This window comes from Equus asinus, chromosome 14 (genome assembly GCF_041296235.1).
Source record: "Equus asinus isolate D_3611 breed Donkey chromosome 14, EquAss-T2T_v2, whole genome shotgun sequence".
Classification (NCBI taxonomy): domain Eukaryota; kingdom Metazoa; phylum Chordata; class Mammalia; order Perissodactyla; family Equidae; genus Equus; species Equus asinus.
Window position 1 is genome coordinate 5,754,652 of NC_091803.1, and position 19,985 is coordinate 5,774,636.

At 40.3% G+C, this 19,985-nt stretch overlaps 1 protein-coding gene across 2 annotated transcripts in view; it reads right to left on the reverse strand.

Annotated features, from left to right (window-relative positions):
- Positions 1–19,985, reverse strand: part of BAIAP2L1 (BAR/IMD domain containing adaptor protein 2 like 1) — a 102,710-nt gene that overhangs the window by 58,764 nt on the left and 23,961 nt on the right. The window contains exons 2-3 of one of the 2 annotated variants that reach the window (XM_044746894.2): positions 15,644–15,719; positions 2,168–2,254 (exon numbers count right to left, since the gene is read on the reverse strand). In XM_044746894.2, coding sequence (XP_044602829.1) covers positions 2,168–2,254; positions 15,644–15,719 — 163 coding nt within the window. The remainder of the gene's footprint in view (positions 1–2,167; positions 2,255–15,643; positions 15,720–19,985) is intronic. The other variant, XM_044746895.2, reaches the window with a different exon arrangement.

Consider the following 19,985-nt stretch of genomic DNA (forward strand, 5'->3'; position numbering starts at 1 on the left):
AAATTTTAAAACGATAGGGTTTTTTTGGGGGGGATGGGAAAACAAAGCATTTTCAGAGACAATACTCTTAAGGACTGAAAATTTTGAAATGATTTATGATCTTCATGTGTGTAATACCCTTTCAGCTTTATCAGATGGAATTTATAACACAAGTTTCATTGTATAGTTTTATGAATACTAATACCAAAAGTCAGTAACTAGACAATAAAACCTTCTTAAAAAAATGAGGAAAATACAATCTATTTTGGTCTTTCTCTTTTTTTTCTATGAATTGTCCAGTACTTTTCCATGTAGCAAATTTAAACAGATATAGAGTGGTAGTTTAGCCTAAACTTTAACAGCAAAATAAAAAACTAAGCAAACCAAAAGAAGTTAGTATTAGGCCTCTAAAAACAACTCTTACTAGGATAGCACTTTATCATGGAATTTCTGTAAATGAGTAGAAAATTAATAACTATCTGAGATAATCAGCAAAACTTGAAACAAAAATAAAACACAGCAAAAGTTATTTCCATTCCCTCTGAATAAAATACATATCCACATGAAAGAAACTTCACCATTGCAACACACTTTCCTTATTGAAACTGAAGTTTTAAGCCCAAGTTTATAACAACATGGTTGCTACGGAAATAGTTGATTCAACATTATGAACTCACAGCTGAATAAAGTAAGGTGTGGAACAGAAGTCTTATTTAAACAGTAGCAAGAACCATAAAACATTAAAAAGGCAAACTGAATGACGGTGAGTCAGAGCACCATATGTTTTAATCTAAGGGTCATACATTTTCTTCCCCCATGCCTGACACAAATAGGATGTTTCTTTTTAATTTAGTCCTATTTTTGGAACCCTATAATCATCTCAGTCATTCCTCAAATGTCCTAAGTTTTACTATGTGCTTCTGTCTATAGAATGCAGTGTGTATTTTATTACATTGATCCTGCTTAGGACAGAGTTACTCTAGTTCAGACTTTGCCAGAACATGCAGAAGTTACAGCACCAACAGAACACAACCGAGGGTTTTGAAAAGTTTCTGCATGTACTTGATTCTATTAAATACAGCAGTGCTGACATTCATCATATAGCATCACTTCAGGCTTAGGTACTGCGTACAGGTTTCAAGATTCTTTAGGAACTCTTCAAGTACAAAAGTGGTCAGGGAATGTTAACAAGCACCCAGATCCACTTCACATCCAGCAGCCCAGCCCCCGACCCCAGCACTGCAATCACACCTCAGATTTGTTCCTCGGCTTTTATGGGTCAGTTTAGAGTTTTCCAAGCAATCCTGAAAACCCTCGAGACACTTTATATGGAAACTGTGTGAATTATTTGAACTTTAAACATATGCTCCTCTACCGCTCCTCTGCTTCCCTTTCCACTTTTTAATTAGAGACCAACACACTTTGCTTTAAACATGCACACTTTACCCATCTTTTCCTCTGGTTTTCTGAATCTTTTAAATTACAAGAAACATTTTGAAGCCATAAATTTTACCCCTTGTAAAATAAAACATATTCAACAAGTTTTAAAAATGATGGTTATACGTGGGGCTATTAAAAAAAAAAAAAAGCCTTTCCCCCCTTAGAAGAGGGCACAGTGAACTGGCTCTGTGAATAGAAACCCAGATCCCCTCTGCAGCTGGCCGAGGGTGTGGCTGCCCTCTGCGTGTGCACAGGAGATCAATTCATACCAGCAAAACCGGAAAAATCACAACTGAGAGCAACGTGGAAGCAGCGAGAGCCAAAAGCAAAACGTAAAGGAGTCTGCCTTTCTGCTAGGTGAGTCACAGGAAATATTCCTGCCAGAGTCGGGAGGCAGGGCACACCCATCTCCTTCAGTTAAGAATGTAGGTCAAAGCTCCCTGGGCTTCGTGCTCCAGGGATCCGAGGGGAAAGGCTAGGGCCCAGGCCTCAGAGACAGGAGCCCAATTCCTAGGGGCAGGGAGGCTGGCCACTGGCCTTGGCCTGCCCTCTAACTAAGCCTCCACTTTCGACAGCCCACAGTCAACTCAATCTCATTCCAGAAGTGAACAAACAAGAGTGCTGGACTAGCTCTCCTTTCTATTGTGGACTTGGGCCATTTCAAGTGTTCTTATTAGGGCTCACAGGATGAAAAGGCCCTGGAACTGTGGCTCAAGTTGGGTTTATACATAATGGACGGTCAGCTTACCCAGCTCTGTTGACACAGGGGACCCGGTGGCAATCTCACCAATCTTGGCCACTCCATCGTAGTAGGCTTTTCCTGCCAGGATCATAGCTAGACAGAGAAAGTGACAGACAAAATCATCAATTAGACAAGGAAAGGAGGAAGCAACATAGAGGTTTTCTTCCAACTTCCATTGGTCCCTTCTGGCTGCAGCAAGTGTGGCTCTCAGAGGGCAAGGCTTGTGCGTGGTAGTTGTGCCAGGACAGAGGTCCCTCCACTGCACTTCCAGAGTCCCCCAGCCACTGGAGAGCCCTCATGGTATCCTCATCTTGGACCAGCCCTGGGGAACCTTCAAGCAGCAGATGCTGGAAGTCCAGAGAAGGCCCTGCCTGCTCCTGATGCCAGTTTCAGAGTAAACAATGTGTTCCTAACATCAAATTAGGGCTGGAACACATCCAACTCCAGCAAAAAATCTTTTCTGAGCTGGTTATCCTATAGCAACACAAGTCTACAACATTCTTAGTTAGAAGGACTTGTGTGGGGTGGCCTAGGAAGCTGGTCCTTCAACGGCATTTTTACTTTTTTTATTGAAAAAGACATTCTGAGACAAAAACAACTAACATACTTGTTGCTAGGGGAAAATCGATGAAATTTGAAATATATTGTCATTCCAAGAAACAAAGGAATTATCTGAAAAATAATTGAAATGCTCTACTTTTTTTCCTTTCCCTTTTGGCAGAGAGAAAAACTTTTATTGCTATACAAGTTGGATTCTAATTATCTTAAAAATCTTATTTCTCCTTTCACACTGATTCTTACAAGAAACAGAAATAGGCTTCTGACTTGTTTTTCTTTTCTTTTTCTTGCAAGGAGAGTTGGGAGCAAGACAAACCTGGGTTTGAATTCTACCTTTACTTCAAACCACATGACCTCCTTGGGCAAGTTAGTTATCCTTTCTGAAACAAAGGATGTTAATCTATAAAATACCCTGGCAGCGTGAGTGCCGGATGAACAAATGGAAGCTGCTAACACCAGTTCCTTCCTTCACTTTATCAGCAGCTAGGTTTGAGGAGGCTGAAGGTATACACGAGCAAGCTTTTCAATAAGACCTAGCCTATTGAGTGTGATTTTGGAGAAAATTATTTATTTTATTTTAGTCAAAGACTGGCTTCATAAACAGAAATCAGTTTCTCACATAGCCTTGGAGACCACAGGTTTGCGAGCTAAAAGAGCCCTTGTAAGAGTCTCTTTGAAATTTTTTTCTTTTTCTTTTATAAAATTTTGAGGTTTTTTTTTTGAGGAAGATTGGCCCTGAGCTAACTGCTGCCAATCCTCCTCTTTTTGCTGAGGAAGACTGACCCTGAGCTAACATCCGTGCCCATCTTCCTCTACTTTATATGTGGGACACCTGCCACAGCATGGCTTGCCAAGTGGTGCCATGTCTGCATCCGGGATCCAAACTGGCGAACACCAGGCTGCTGAAGAGAATGTGCGCACTTAACCACTGCATCACCGGGCCAGCCCCGAGATTCTTTTTCTTTCACTGAGAAGAAAACCAGAAGCCACACCAGCTGGTCTGCCCCAATTTATCATGGATATTGTTTTCAAAAGGTAAGATTTAGAAAGGTATTTCAAGTTTAAAAAAGGTGGTGGTGGTAGGGTATCACAGAATGAATTAATGTACAAGTCCAACTGAAGATTTGCAGGCCAAAAAAGTAGAATTTTCATGGCAAATTAATCTACTTTAGCATTTCTCGTAGAGCTAAAAAATAACAAAAGTTATGGCTTTTACCATATATGCATACAAGTTTAGGAAATGTAATGTTGCACTATACTGCTATTTCATAAGACTAAGGATAACAAAGTAGAATTATATTAAAAAAAAAATAACAAGTACCATTTATGTAGACTTTCCAACTCATCTCTTAAGTCAATCTACCCAACAGCATTAAGATACGGGTCAGTGATGTCATCACCCCATTTCATGAAGGGGAGTGGAGTGGGGCTATTCTGAGACACGCCCAAGGTCAGTGGCAAATCAGAGGCATGCACACAGCTCCAGCTAAGGTACCTGACTTCCTCAGTTCTAAATTATGGTGCTTTTTGACTCTTTGGTCTCAGCTAGAACTGAAAAAGAGATGACTCCAACCTAAAAACAAGGTTTATAGCCAATAAACTGTCAGGTTAATATATGTAATGTTTTAGTATGAAGATTTTTAAATTGCAAGGTACCGATAAGCTAAAAAGCAAATTAGTATTACACAATATTTAAACAAAATTTTTGGTTTGCATCCACACATTAAATTGAAAGTTTTCATTAACTGTTGACTTATGTTTAAAACTATTTAACCTTCTCGGTTTAGTATAATATCCTTGCTTTTATGAGAAAGGAATTAACTTTAAAAAATTATATAATTTATCTATAACACAGAATAAAATAATGTTTTCATAATTTTGTCCCCCTTTGTGAACACATTAGAGATTTTCTATCACTTGTTGTTCTAAGGAATGAAACACATTAGTTCTATTTTAGTGTTGACCAACTACTTCATTCTACTAGATAATGTTTCCTTAAAATATGATTTCATTAGGTTATGGATTTGCTCAAAAATCTTCATTGGCCTCCCACTGCCTAGAGGGTTAGGCCACACTCCACAGAGTTCATGGTAGATTTTTACAGTAATGGCCTTCAAAGCATCACACCTCCTCGAATTCCCAGCCTGGGTAGTCCCCTACTACACTGATAGGTGGCTTGGTCATGTGACTGGCTATGGCCAGTGGGGTATCGGCAAGCATCACTCTCACAGGGGTTCGCACTCTTGGAACAGTCTGCTGTGCCTAAGGGAGGGAGTGAGCTGAGCCTCCAGCCTAGTCCAGGCCCCAGCTGACTGCAGCTGCAGGAGTGAGCCCCAAGGGTCCTGAGAACTCCACTGCCTTTACAGGACCATGCAAAATAATAAACTATTGTCTTAAGCCACCAAGTTCAGGGGCAATTTGTTATGTGGCAATAGATTACTGATGCATTACTAGATTCACATGCATTAATCATTGGGCCCGATTCCATCTTGTATTTTACTATTCCCCAGCAGCTTCTCACCCATGTCAGTGTAGACCCCAGGTCTTGGCTTGGATGCTCTCTTTTCTGCCTGAAGCACTCGTATGCAGCATTTGCCTAATGAAACCTAAAATCTATCAGTTAGCTCAGTCCCTGCCTACTCCAATACTCACCAACCTCCACTACTCAAATTCCTGTGACGCTGCTCATCCCGTGCTCTTCATTAGCTGTGCCTGTTGCCCTAAGTTATAACCGGCTGACTGCACATCTGGCATCTTCAACTCTACTACAGATTCTCACCAAAGACTTTTCAGATTTATCTAAGTTTCTCAATGGCCTCAGCAAAAACCGGATGCCCCAGAGAAATTCTGCAAATACCTTATCGAGTGCAGAATAGTCCCCAGGAGGTGTTAAAGGGATAAGAGCCCTTGGGGAGAAGTCCTTGGGGAGGGTAAGCTGCAGGCAGCTCACTGAGTCACCTTGTAAAACTCTGCCTCGGAGAGGCAGCTTATGCTAGAAAGAAAAAAACCACTGCAGGTCACAGTGATTTCCTTCACAGGGACATGTAAAGCATTGACTTTGTGGCCTTGTGACTAAGCAATCATCAAGGGAGAGTCAGCTGTGCAAGACTTCCCAAACAAGGTTCCAGCTCTTTGAAGGAGGGAGGAGAGCACCCACAGAAGTCACTGATACTGCTGGAGGGCAAGGGTGCGAAATCTCAGGCTTGCTTTATTTCCTGGTCTGGTCAACAGCAGAGATCCAGAAAAAAGTAAATAAGCAGTTTACTTTTCCAGTGACTACAACAATAGCGTACCCGTCATCCAAAGTCCAAAGTCTGGCCAGCACATCCCCTTTCCTGGGGCATGCTCATGCTCAGGGTGTGTGAGGCCACAGGTTTATTTTCAAAATATCACCAGGGAGCAGCCAAAGGTGGGGTATGGTGAAAGAGAAACAAGAGACATGTAAAACACGCAAAACTTGATCTGAAACCTTCTTCAAATCTAAAACCGCCGGAAACTAAATTTTCAAATTATGTTACTTGGTGGTCTTAGTGAAACAGGGTAGAGGGTGAAACCAGGGTCTGAATATTTTTGGGGGTGACACTTGCTACATAGGGAGAATTACTATTATTATTATTATTGTTTATAAGACTGGCCCTGAGCTAACATCTGTTGCCAACCTTCCTCTTTTTCTTTTTTCTCCCCAAAGCCCCAGTGCATAGTTGTATATCCTAGTCGTAGGTCATTCTAGTTCTTCTAGGTAGGATGCCACCACAGCACGGCTTGATGAGCAGTGTGTAGGTCTGTGCCCAGGATCCAAAATGGTGAACCCTGGGCTGTGGAAGCAGAGCGCCGTGAAATTAACCACTCAGCCACGGGAGAATTATTTTGACCATGTTAGAATTTGATGATTGTTAGTATGTCAAGTTTTTAAGGTGATCAGTGATAACATTCACCTTTTAGTAGGGAAATGTGTGTATTGATTCATGTCAGCTTCCTCAAATGTGTTAAACCTAGATTTACTACCTAACCTAACTGCAGTTTTGACCTTCTAGAAATGTAACCTTCATCAACCTGTCTGGAGTTTTCCAGTCAGCACCAAGGAGGTAATCTGTCCTGTGGGCCCTCCCAATCTCCCCCACCAGAGAAGACGAGGCAGTCTGTGTGACAAAACCATTGCTGGTTCCCTTCCCCCTAAAGAGATGATGTCCTGGCCCAAAATAACCCTTTCTTTTCTTTTGCTAATAACTTCCTTCCCCCACCCTCCTTCCTAGAAAAACCTTCCATTTTGTGTAACATCTTGAAGTATCTTTCTACTCTGCTAGACGGGAGGCTGCCCAATTCACGAATCATTGAAAGGCCAATTAGATCCTCAAACTTGCTTTGTTGAAATTTTGTTTTTAAGAGATTTGGTGGCAGCGACTAGACTGAAGGAGACTTCCAGCAGCTTCAGGGACAATGAGAAACACAGGCATGGCACTCTGTGAATCCTTTCGAGTTCACTGTCTTTCTTGCTGTTTCTAGGGCCATTGGTAAGTTCCTCTCAGTTTGAACTCCAGTCTCTTTCGCATCCAGCTCCCAATCTAACTGGCTTTTCGCAGACCACAGTTCCCAGGTTTTTGAGGGGAAACCCCAGGCCTTGCTTCTGCCCTCAGTTTCCACAGTGGGGATTGCTGGCGGCAGCCGCAGCTCTTCGTTTGTTCTGAGTCAGTCTGCAGTCCCCATTCTTTAGGGTCTGCTGGCTCAGTCCTCTCCCCAGTCCCCAGATTCTATCTCGGGAACTGCTAGTGGTTGCCAGCTGGAGTTGGACTGGGTTCAGTAAAGGCTATTGCTAATGGAGAAGTCAGAAGCCAGAAAGCTATAAACATTTAAGGGCACAGGTTGAGCATTGAAAGTTTGCTAGAGCACTTGCCACCTTAAGATTGACACTAGGCTACCCACCGACCTCAAGAAAATTTCTGCGCAATGAGGTACACTGTAGAGCACCCCACAATTCCCAACCCTGTGGCACACCCTTCTTAGGTATTAATGTGGCTCCAAGAAACCCAAAGGCCTAGCTAAGAGAAATGGGATCCTTCATCCAAAGAATTGAGGGTGCCACCTTTCAGCACAACTGCTTATTTTATGTTTAATAACTATAGTCCTGGAAGTTGCGGAAATCTAACAAGATGGTAAGATTTTACTAAAAACAACCTAGAATTGCAATGGTCATTGTGGGGAACATTCCAAATAGGTAAGATCATTTTAAAAATGCACTTAAAAGCAAAGGCTATGCAGAAGCCTCCAAAAGGTTTCGAAATTCCAGAATAGCTTCATTGGAAGATTTACAGCAAAAGGCTAATAAAAAATTAAAGAGATAAAAGGTACCTAAAACAAAAGCTACAACTCCATTCTTGGGGGAAGTGGAAACAACTGTCTTTGTCTTGCAAATCTCTGCAGAGCCAAGGACGAGGCTCTAGAAGTTCAAAGTTCACCTGCCCTTTTTGCCAATCCCCCAAACCTTGCCCACTCCTCTCAAAATGCTTGAAAAGATCTAGACATTGTAAGTAAAACTGTCCTGCACTTCATCTTGTGCCTTTGTGATGCAAATTTTCTATCCCCATCTCTAGGAACTGAGTCATTCTTTGAAATGCAAACTTTAGGGAGAAGTTTCTTCATCAGAAGGAAAAAAAAAAAGGCATTTGAAAATTGGTCTAATGAAAAATCTTAAATGTCCTCTCCACAAATACTAGTAAAAACAAAAGCTGTAAGGTCTCTGTTTGCACCTGTCTGTGTGTTTGTGTTCATATATGCATGTTGTACTGGTGAGATTTTTTTCAACCTCTGGATGGTATTGCCAAAATTAATTTTATAAAGAGCTCTATTTAGTTGGTCTGAAGGCAAACACTTGTAAGGACTGGGTATTTTAAATTCTCAGAAATTTAACAGAAACTAAGGCAAATGCTTTTCAGATTTACACGATCTTGGAAAATATTAGCTATTAAAGCTAGTTTAAGTTCATAATTTTATTAAAATAGCCTTGTCTTTAGAATTATCAGCATTAAATATAATGCAGATAAACAACTTTTATTCTACCTGGGTTTACTAGTCAAATTCATATCTCTGTTGCAAGATTTGTCAGCAAAAAACCCCTTAGAATGATGGCTGATTTTGTCTAACATCTCATGAAGTCTTCATGGGTAATCTAAACATAACTTTTGGGAGGAAATGATTTAGACAGATGTAAGTGGGATAAGAGTTTATCAACTTTTTGGCAACAATTACATTTTACGGTATGTGTACTTAAAAATAGGTTCCAAAATCTTTTTGGTAACTTGAAACCTTAGAGTTTTGCTAAGTTAGGTTAAATGATGGAAATTCATTTAATATCTAGATCATTTCCAAATAAGATAAAATACTGAAACATTAATTGCTAAAGAAATCTAAGTTTACTACTTTTGACCTCTTATTACAGAGAAACTAAAGCTATTTTGGTCTCTTAGTAAACAGGTTTTATGCCACACTGAAAAGCATGTTTCTACAAATTATAAAAGGTATTTACATAATTTGCCAAGCCACAGAATGCTAATATAAAAGACAGTTCACAATTGCTTACTTCTTAGCTTTCACAGTAGCAACTAAGGCTTCCAAGGGTTAAGAATTCTAATTAATATATATAATTAAACCTACTAGAAATAATAATGGAAATGACTTTGTATGGAAGAAAAGTAGGATGTGTTTTTTGGTTAAGAAAAGGTATGAGGTATGGAGATACATTCTTGTTAAGGGAAATGAGAGTAATTTTATCTAAACTAAAACTTTTAGTTATTTCATAACAGCAAAGAAGAAAATGAAGGACAAGTATAGACAGAGAAAATTGGGAAGAGAGAAAAAGAGAGAGAGAATCTTGTGTAATCAGCCTGGCTAAAGTTAAATTGCTATTGTGGAGGTTTTAAGAATGAGTTTTAATACCAATAGTGTATTTATGTAAAACTAGAACTTGATTTTCTTTCGTCTTTAAAAGAACAAGTTTTCTTGGACTACTGGTCTCCTGATAACAGATTATGAAACGAAAGCAAAAGTTTTATGTTTTATCACCATAATTTTCTGTGCTTTATCAGGTCTTTGATTACTTAAGTAAACTTAGTCTTCTTGATATTAAAAAAGCTGTTTTGGGGCTGGCCTGCAGCGTAGTGGTTAAGTTCACATGCTCTACTCTTTGGTGGCCCAGGGTTCACAGGTTTGGATCCCAGGTATGGACCTAACACACCACTTGAGCCATGCTGTGGTGGCGACCCACATACAAAACAGAGGAAGACTGGAACAGATATTAGCTCAAGGACAATCTTCCTCAAGCAAAAAAGAGGAAGATTGACAACGGATGTTAGCTTGGGGCCAATCTTTCTCACCAAAAAACAAACAAAAAAAGTGCTAAGTTTTGCTCAGAACTATGTAACCTTCTACATTTGCCTGTGGGTCTCTGTCACTTTGGTGAAATAGATAACTAAGTAATGTTTCACAGTGACCTGTGATCCTACTGGACCAACTGTTTTAAAACCTTTTGATTATCTTTGACAAACTTCCCAAAACCAAATTCTAAATGATCTCCTTTCTTTTTTCTTTTCTTTTTTTTTTTTAAAGATATGCTTTTTGGTGAGGAAGATTGGCCCTCAGCTAACATCTGTTGCCAGTCTTCCTCTTTTTTTTTCTCCCCAAAGCCCCAGTACATAGTTGTATATCCTGGCTGTAAGTCATTCTAGTTCTTCTAGGCAGGATGCCACCACAGCACGGCTTGATGGGCAGTGTGAGGGTCTGTGCCCAGGATCCAAGCTGGTGAACCCTTGGCCACTGAAGCAGAATGCATAAACTTAACCACTCGGCCATAGGGCCAGCCCCTAAATGAACTCCTTTTCACCTCTAGCTTACTGTGGGATTTTTCAGAGGGTCCCTGAACCATCTCAGAGAGAGAGATAATAAACTAATTAGGCTTATTTTGTATGTTAAATTGCATGGGAAGCACTGTTAAATAGGTGATGCTAAACATTCTTTGATTATATTTGTGTAGATATATGATTATAATTTTTATGACTTTGTGTTTAAAATATTGATGGTTCTTTCTTTCCCCAGATATCAAGAAACCTTCTTTCTTTAGTTAAACTATGACTAACAGCAATTTGTAAAATTACTGTAAATTTGGTAAATTTCATCTTCATAAACAAAGATGAAAACATTTACTTCTTCTACCTGATCCCTCTGGAATTCAGAAACTCTTAAGTATTCTATTCATGGCAATATAGCTAGTTATTTGTATAAGTTCAATAAGAATCCATTCTCCTTGTAACAGCACATAACGGGAAACAAGGGTTTTCTTATGTCCTTTGGAACCCCAATCAAAAAATGGGCAACAAGTAAACAATCTTCTTAACTGTTATTCTCCAACCTTCTGAAATTGCTGTCATAAAAATTTAGGCTAACACTAAAAAGGACTGATGTAAGTATCAGGGAAATGCCCTTGCTGACTTTCATGCAAAGGCAGCAGCAATAGAATCTATAAAGATTGTGGCACATGTGGCTGAAGTCCATTCTGCTTCTGCAAAAAACAGCCCCTCATTGTCAGACTTTTGCCATCCTGATGTCCCTGTAATGTGGGAACAGTCTGCTCCTGAATCAGAGAAATTAAGATGCGTACATAATGGCTGTAAAGTAAATGAATAGTCAGGGCTATGGGAAACCCAAGATGGCTACTTGGTTCTTCCTAGCTCCCCGGCAAACCCCATCTTTTGGTTTTTGCATTCCTTCACCCACCATAGTACATTTAAGATGACTCAAACTACAAATAGATATCAGTGGGGAGACTTCTATAAAACTGTGAAAACTGTCTACCAGCAATGTCTGACCTGCTAGGTACGTAATTCTGGGAAAACTGTTTTTGTCCCCAGAGGCCTCAAACGTCCTCCCTCTTTGAATCCTGCAGCTGGACTTCATTCAACTGCCACTTAGTATGGGTTATCAATATGTTCTTGTTATTGTATTATGTTTTCTGGATGGGCTGAAGTCTTCCCCTGCCACACGGCTGATGATCTCACAATGGCAAAGAAACTGTTAGAAAATGTGTTTCCCACTTGGGGCATACTTTCCACAATCTCCAGTGACCAAGCCGCTCACTTCACTTGGCAAATCATAGAAGCCCTAACAAAAACCTTGCAAACTTTTTGGAATTACCACTGTCCCTATCACCCTCAATCATCAGGCAATGTTGAAAGAACTAACGGCATCTCCAAAATTTCTAAACTTGCCGAAGCTACTGGACTCCCCTGGCCTAAGTTATTGCCTTTGGTCTTGCAGACTGTTCACGGTACCCTCTTTGGGAAACATAAACTCACTGCACACAAAACAGTCACTGGCAGACCAATGTCAATTGGTACACAACCTTCTGCTGATCCCTTCTTGTCTCATGCTAGTATGAGTGGCTACTATAAGTCTTTAATGTCTTATGCTCAAGCCTGTCATCAACAGGTTAAGCAAGCTTTCCTGGATCCCAATTCAAAGGATCCTGTTGGTTACAATCTAGAGCTTGGTGACTGGGTTTTCTGGAAATGTCACCAGAGGAAGAAAGCCCTCAAGCCCTACTGGAAGGGACCTTACCAAATGCTCCTGACCAGACACTGCTGCAAAACCAGGAGGCACTGAGCCCTGGATACATGTCTTACAGCTAAAGAAAGCTCCACTTGACATCTGGTCCTGCAGAGACACTGGAAATCTCTGATTCAAATTGACAAGGAAGAGAAGTAGCTGACACTGAGGTAGACTGCTTCCGTCCAAGACGACGGATTAAGACTTCATACTTGAACAGAACATAAAACCCTTTCTTCTTTTCTTTCCTTCTTCCTGTCCTCTGACATTGCCCTGGAAAGTTAATGCTCTCTCTTCACCCTCACGTTCCCAGGGTTATCTAGATCAGATTAGTCCCTACTAAGAAATCTCACCAGCAGCACCCAACTTTGCAAGGCATTTAGGGCAACTCTTTATATTAGGCTAGGAGATTCTCTTCCCACATGTGCTAAAAACCTGACTGACCCCTGACTTGAATGGGCAAATGCAACAATGCGTGTGAATGAATCCATTAACAATGCCACTGTATTGGAAATGGTTTGGGTCCCACCAGGATTTATCTCTGTCTGTGGTGGTTATCATTCTCCTTGGGCCTATGAATGCCTACATGGCTGGCGCACAGCTGGGTAGTGCCTCTTAGGTATCTAACTGTGACCCTAACTGTTCTAAAAAGGACCTACCAGGAGGCTTTCATGATTCAGGATTCACTTGCTTTGGTAGGGCCCCACTTCCCCTTGTTAGGAAGAGATACAAATGGGAATATAAAAGAGATCTCTCCTTAACTCTTGAAGATATTGCCAATTCCGTTGCTAAGGCTATATACTTCCCAACAAAAATCCTTAGACTCTCTGGCCAAAGTTGTTGTTGATAATAAAATAGCCCTTAACTATCCTTTAGCTGAGCGAGGAGGTGTCTCTGCTGTGGCCAACACCATCTGCTGTACCTGGATCGAGACTCCTGAGGAAGGTGAAATTCAGTTACATAAGATCACTGAGCAAGACACTTAGTTTAAAAAGATGACTCCTTCCCTGGGGTCTTTGATTTATTTGATTTTGATTGGTTTGGGTCTTGGGGATTGTGGGGGATCAGAATTTGCCGCCCTAAAATGTGTCTCTTTGGCTTGATTACTTTTTAAGAACAAAAGACTCAGGAAGAAACTTTGACCTTCCCTCTAACTGCCAAATGAATTTAAGATAGAAGGCCTGTTCCAGGAAGGAGCTAATACCATAAGGTAACTATGGTATAATATAAACTAGGTGTGATAAACACAGGAACAAAGCAAGGGCCATTTGATCAAATTCCTCTCCATCTGTCATTGTTCTTACAAGGCATGGTCAACATTTATTTACCAAACATTTGCTTTTCCATCTCCATGTAAATTGCCTTCCTCCCCTTTGAAGTTCCAAACCACTACTCCCAGCATCCTCCTTTGTCTTTAGCTAAAGATGGTATTTAAGGTGATGGTTTTGGCCACTTTGGCAAGTTACTCAATTTTTCTGGGTTTCTCCCATGTATACATGTTATTAAATTGGTTTGATTTTCTCCGGTTATTCTGTCTCATGTCAACTGAATTCTTAGACCAGCCAGAAGAACCTAGAGGACAGAGGAATAGTTCTTCCTCCCCCACAGGACCATGGCTCCAAAGTATACGCCAAACATTGGGAATTATCCTGCTTATAGTCTCCCTGCCAGAATGTATCCTCAAAAGCTTTAATTCTGTGTTCACAGCTGCTGATCAACAGGGAAAAGATCTCCCTAAGACTGGAACACGAAAAAAGCAGCAAAGAGGATAACCAACTTAAAGATTGTGAACCTGAAGCTGTGACCTGTGAGTGTCACAGAAACTAAGCAAAAACATCATGACTTGTGATACCACACAGAAGACCAAAAAAAGCCACGAAAACTACAGAGTGGTACCTGAGAGTGGTGCTAATATCTTAAGTTTTTTTAAACACTTTTTTTTTTTTTTTAAAGATTGGTACCTGAGCTAACATCTGTTGCAAATCTTTTTTTCTTTTTTTAATTTTTTTCCGTCTTCTCCCCAAAGCGCCCCCATACATAGTCGTATATTCTACTGGTAGGTTGTTCTGGTTGTACACTGTAGGACACTGCCTCAGCATGGCTTGATGAGCGGAGCTAGGTCCATGCCCAGGATCTGAACCGGCAAAACCCTGGGCCACCAAAGCGGGGCATGTGAACTTAACCACTCGGCCACAGGGCTGGCCCCTAATGTCTTAAATTTTGATCACATTGCTCAGACAAGCTGAGAGGCTGATCAAAAAGGGGAAATTGTTAAAGAGAAAACCACAGGCCCAGAATGGTGTTACTTGTGCTAAAGTGCTAAAGCCCGTGATAACCAGATCTAGATTTAATACTTAACCTACTGCAGTTTTGACCTTTCCCAGAAATGTAATCTTCCTCAACCAGTCTGGAATTTTCTGGTCAGTACCAATGAGATAATCTGTCATGTGGGCCCTACCCTTCCCCCCACTGAGGAAGAAGCAATCTGCATGACAAACCCTCCCCCCCCCCCCCCCCCACCGCAAAGAGATGATGTCCTGGCCCCAAATAATCCTTCTTTCCTTTTGCTAACAACGTCCTTGCCCCACCTTCCTTCCTATGAAAACCTTCCACTCTGTATAACTCCTCAGAGTCTCTCTCTACTTGCTAGAAAGGGTGCTGCCCGTCATGAATTGTTGAATAAAGCCAATTAGACCTTCAAATTTATTTGGCTGAAATTTTTTTTTTAACAAATGAAACCTCTTCAAACTAGCAAACAAGTCTGGTTCACAAAGAGATTCAAAAGTCAGTGGTTGAGTTCATTTTAAATGAAGCACTCATTTTGAAATGAGAATCTAAGCTCAACCTTTAATTTAGATGTTTTTTCATTCAGGCTAAAAATTTTATTTCTCATGTTACTATCAAAAGTGATATACCCAAAGGCAAGAAACTCTTCTATATAAATAAAAGGAGAATAATCCTATGTGGCAGAACACTAACATAAATATTTTAAGTACACATTTTATATATGTTATTAGTTCACAAAGAATTTGGTTTAAAAACTAGAAAACATGTTTATGGCAATGATATAAAAGATTGAGCCATGACAAAAAGCATGATTTGATAAGTAAAATACATCACTTATGGTAGCCTATTATTCAAGTTACTTATCTCAAATACACTAATATCCTATCATTGCAAAGTCCTGTAAATTAAATTAATTGTAAATAATTTCCACCAACTTAAAGATATTTTAAAAATTCACTATTAAGCATTTAAAAATAATTAAGTGAACGATTTACTGAATGGTTTTTATATATACTCTATATTCATAAATTTAGAAAATAGACTTACCATTAACAGCTTTTTCATAATTTTTTCCTAGGTTTATTAAATTTCGTAGCCCAGGATTGAACTGTTCCACAACATTCTGACAAACAAACGAAACAAACAAATTAATAAAATAAGCGAACAACAGACCAAGCAGTCTTTACATTTTGCCACTGCACAGCCTGGGGTACAAAGTCATAAATGTTTACTTAAAAATAATGAACAGCACCTATTTCCTTATGGACGGAATAGGGTGCTTGCACTGGCAAGGCCTATGTAACCCTGGCAGCTCTCCAGTTGCCCAAGGGCTACCTAGAACCTATTGTAAATGCAGCAAGTAGCAGACATGCCTTCTCTACAAAGCGTACCCTGAAGGGGCTGTGGGCCCAGAAGTTGATGCTCTCTTTTGGGTTTAAGTAGGTTAACAGTTGTTACCATAGTGTTAGGAAACAGGTGTGCATGATCAGAACTTAATCATATGGCAGTGTTTTGACTATCAATCGAACAGAAATTTCCAAGAGATACTGTTTCTACTATGTATAATTACCAGGGCAGGGTGTAGGAGTGGGTGCTCCTAATGGTCCTAGGACACAGGCCAGCCTGGAACCTTGTTTCCAGGTGGTCATGGCATTTTCCCCTAGAGATCAGTTTATCATCTAACTGCTTATGGCATAACCACCGCATGCCAGGTCCTGTGCACACAGTGGTGGATGGGAAGACGTTCCCCTCATGATTTCATGAGGCCATATCTGTGCAGATGTCATGGTTTTCATTTTGCAAAGTGTCATTTCTGTATCACCAGAAAGTCATAAACCTAGAGACAAATGCTATAACAAGTATAAGACGTGCAATTGTTTAGAACGTTGGTCTAAATTTAAAATATCCTAAATCTGAAGTCCAGACAAGAAATCATTCCTATGGGGCTCTGAGTTCTTGACTCAGGACACATGGTGACTACATTTGTTCCACCTACAAACAACAAGCTTCACAATATTAATCATTCCAGACAGACCACTCAAGTCTCTACCCCCTCTCCCAAAAAGTGCACTCTGTTTGTAGACGACCAGGCAGTGAAAAGAATGAAAAATGACATTCAAAGAGGCAGATAATCACACACGTGCTCTTTGGGATAAAAAGGTTCTCCATTATGAGCTAGTAGAGAGAACGTAATGACTTCTTTTATCAAATGGTGATACAGGCTTATTGCGGAAAAAAAAACCCCTGCCTCAACCTTTCCCCACCCCTGGCCTTACTCCAAAGAGCACTTTCAATTAAGCTTGTATTTACTGCCATTGTTTTGAATAACATTCTTGATTTCTTAGTTTTGGACAGTAACTATTGGCTTTCTACTACAGGAGATGAGGACTTAGCTCTCCACATCACCCCAGCTTCCCTTCTGCAATCCTTCCTATATAATTAAATGACAATTTCCTGGTAAGTCAATAGTCAGGGTTTATTATGACTTTGCAAGTACTGGTCACTACAATGCAAGGAATGTACTAGGGATTACGTTTCCTTTCCTGGTACAGCCTTTTTGTTTCTCCTGGGATTAACAATCATCTCATTCCACCCCCACTCCTCCCATGCTTAGTTTTCCACGTATCTAGAATTTTTCCACATGCTCCATCAGATCTAGCAGAAGCCTATTAACATTATTTTTCAAACGTGCAAAGTTGTCAGCTAATCTTCCATTTTTCCCCCTGAGCTTCCTCCAAGGACTCTCTGTCCTCTTGCTCAGTCTGTCCTGACTGTCCCTGTGACGCTGCTGCCCCTTCATGTCCCCTTGGTCCCCTGTGTTAGAACTCTCATTAACTGGAATCCACATCTTTCTCTCTTCATTCATTCCTATTTGCTGGAGATCATTCTCCAAGATTGATCTAAGAAATGAAGTGTGAGAGGTAAATTTGAGTCCCCAAACGTCTGATATTATCTTTACCTTGACATTGATTGGTATTTTGGTGGGTAGAGTATTACATATCGAAAGTGATTTTAAAGATACTGCTCCACTATCTTTAATATTCAGTTTTGCTATTGAGAAGTTGGCAGTCATTTCTTCTTCCTTTGTATGTGGGGTTTTTCTTTTTCCTTTGGCTTGTTTATTTCTGGAGGCCTTCTCTTTATCCCTGTGTTTTTGAAACTATATAAGGGTCTGTTTCAGTGTGAGTACTTTTTTCATTTATTTTATTGAGCACTCAATAGACCCTACCCATATAGAAAATTACGTCCTTCAGGTCTGAAAAATGTTGTTTGTTTTTTCTTTGGTGAGGAAGATTGTCCCTGAGCTAACATCTGTGCCAATCTTCCTCTATTATTTTGTATGTAAGATGCCACCACAGCATGGCTTGATGAGCAGTGTGTAGGTCCACACCCAGGATCTGAACCCGCAAACCCCAGGGTGCCAAAGCGAAGTGTGTGAACTTAACTACTAGGCCACTGGGCTGGCCCCAAAAATGTTACTGTTCTGTTTCTTGTCTCTTCATTCTTTCTGGAACTCTGATGAGGATTTTACACATTCTGGACTTATTCTCTCATCAGTTTACCTTTTTTCTCTGCTTTTCCACTTTTTGTTCTACATCTCTGATAGATATCCTCAACTTTACATTCCAAATCTTCTATTACATTTCAAAAACTTTTGATATAGTTTTAATTTGGGCTCTTTCAAGTTTTTGGATTATTCCTTTTAAAAAGCATCCTGATCTTGTTTTATGGATGCAATATCATCTCTTCCCTAAATAAATTGTAGTTTTTGGTATTTTCTTCCAGTTCTCCCTATTTTCTCCTGATTATTTCTTCTCATTGTTTGGTATCCATCCGTCTTCTGTGTTGGAGGCTTTCTTCAAATGTCTGGTGATCCTTGATCAATCTGGTCATATTTACGAATAAAGCCCTACAATGCTGGCTAGAAGCTTGTGGGTGTGTATACAGGGTGGTTTTTGACTAGCAGGCTTCATTCAGAGTGGTTGGACAGCAAGGCAGCTGTAGAGAAACTGGCCACATGACAGTAACCAGAGCTACTGGGTTTCTCCAGAGCAGTTTCTAATTTCCTCTCACTAGGTGGGGAAGGGGGCAATCACCAGGTGGTCAGCTTTCCCAGTCAGGAAGAAGGTTGAGAATCTCACAGTTTATTGAGCTGATTTTTACTGAATTCCCCTGTTTTCAGTTCTGAGCTTTACTCCCTCCACCCTTGGCTGGTGTTTCCAAGTCGAGAGCTTCTCTGATTCAATGTATCCTGAGATTAAATCTCCAGTCTGCCAGGCAGAGGGAGCTGCTGGCAGCAGTGGTGCTTGGGTAGAAAAGGGAACCTGGCAGTTAAACCAGCTTGCATGACTCCCATTCTAGTCCTGTGTGTCCCCTCGGTCCCTGCCTTCTGTGCGGCCTGCTCCTTAGCCTTTGGGGTTCTCTCAGGTGAACGGCTCAATTCTCATCAGTACTTCTCATCAGTCGTAACTCCTCTTAAGGCAGTTACCACTCCTCTGTCCATTTTCTATCAACTGATATTTCTGTTTTCAGGTCTCTACACTATGGATTTATAGGTTTTTGTTTTTGTTGTTTTTAGTTCCTTTGCCATCATTTTAACATATTCTCAAAAGAAAGAAGAAAAACACATCAGATCAATCTGCCATGCTTAACTGGAAGTCCACTCATCCTGTATCGTTGGGATAACAGCCAGTCAGCTATTTGAGCCTCATTCACAATGAGTAGCTATGAAGCCCCAAAGCCATGTTGACTCCCCCACCAGTCTCTCTGCGAGGCAGTAGGCCTCAGTAACTGATCACGGAGCCCTGTAGCCACAGCTGCTATTTCTATCATCTTTTCCCAATTCTCTTATTTTGTTTTCAAGTTTTTTATTTTGAAATAGTTTAATATTCACAAGAAGTTGTAAAATCTGTACAGAGAGTTCTCATATATGCTTCCCCTGATGACAACTTATATAACAATAGCACATTATCAAAACCAGGAAACTCATATTGGTACAACATTATTAACTAAACTACAGACCTCATTTGGATTTATCAGCTTTTATAGCACTCATTTGGAGGGTAGGGTGTGCACTGTTTCTATGAAATTTTATCACATGTATAGATTTGTATAACCACCACAATTATAATACAGAACTGTTCCATTAACACAAAGACCTCCTTCATGTCACCCTTTTATAGCCACATCCTTCCAACCTAACTCCTGGCAGCTACTGCTCTCAATCACTATAATTTTGCCGTTGTGAGGATGTTGTATTAATGGAATTATAATGTATGTGACCTTTTGAAACTGGCTTTTTCACTCAGCACAATGCCCTTAAGAACCATCAAAATTGTTGGGTGTATCAATAGTTGATCCCTTTTTTTGCTAGTAGTGTCCCATAGTA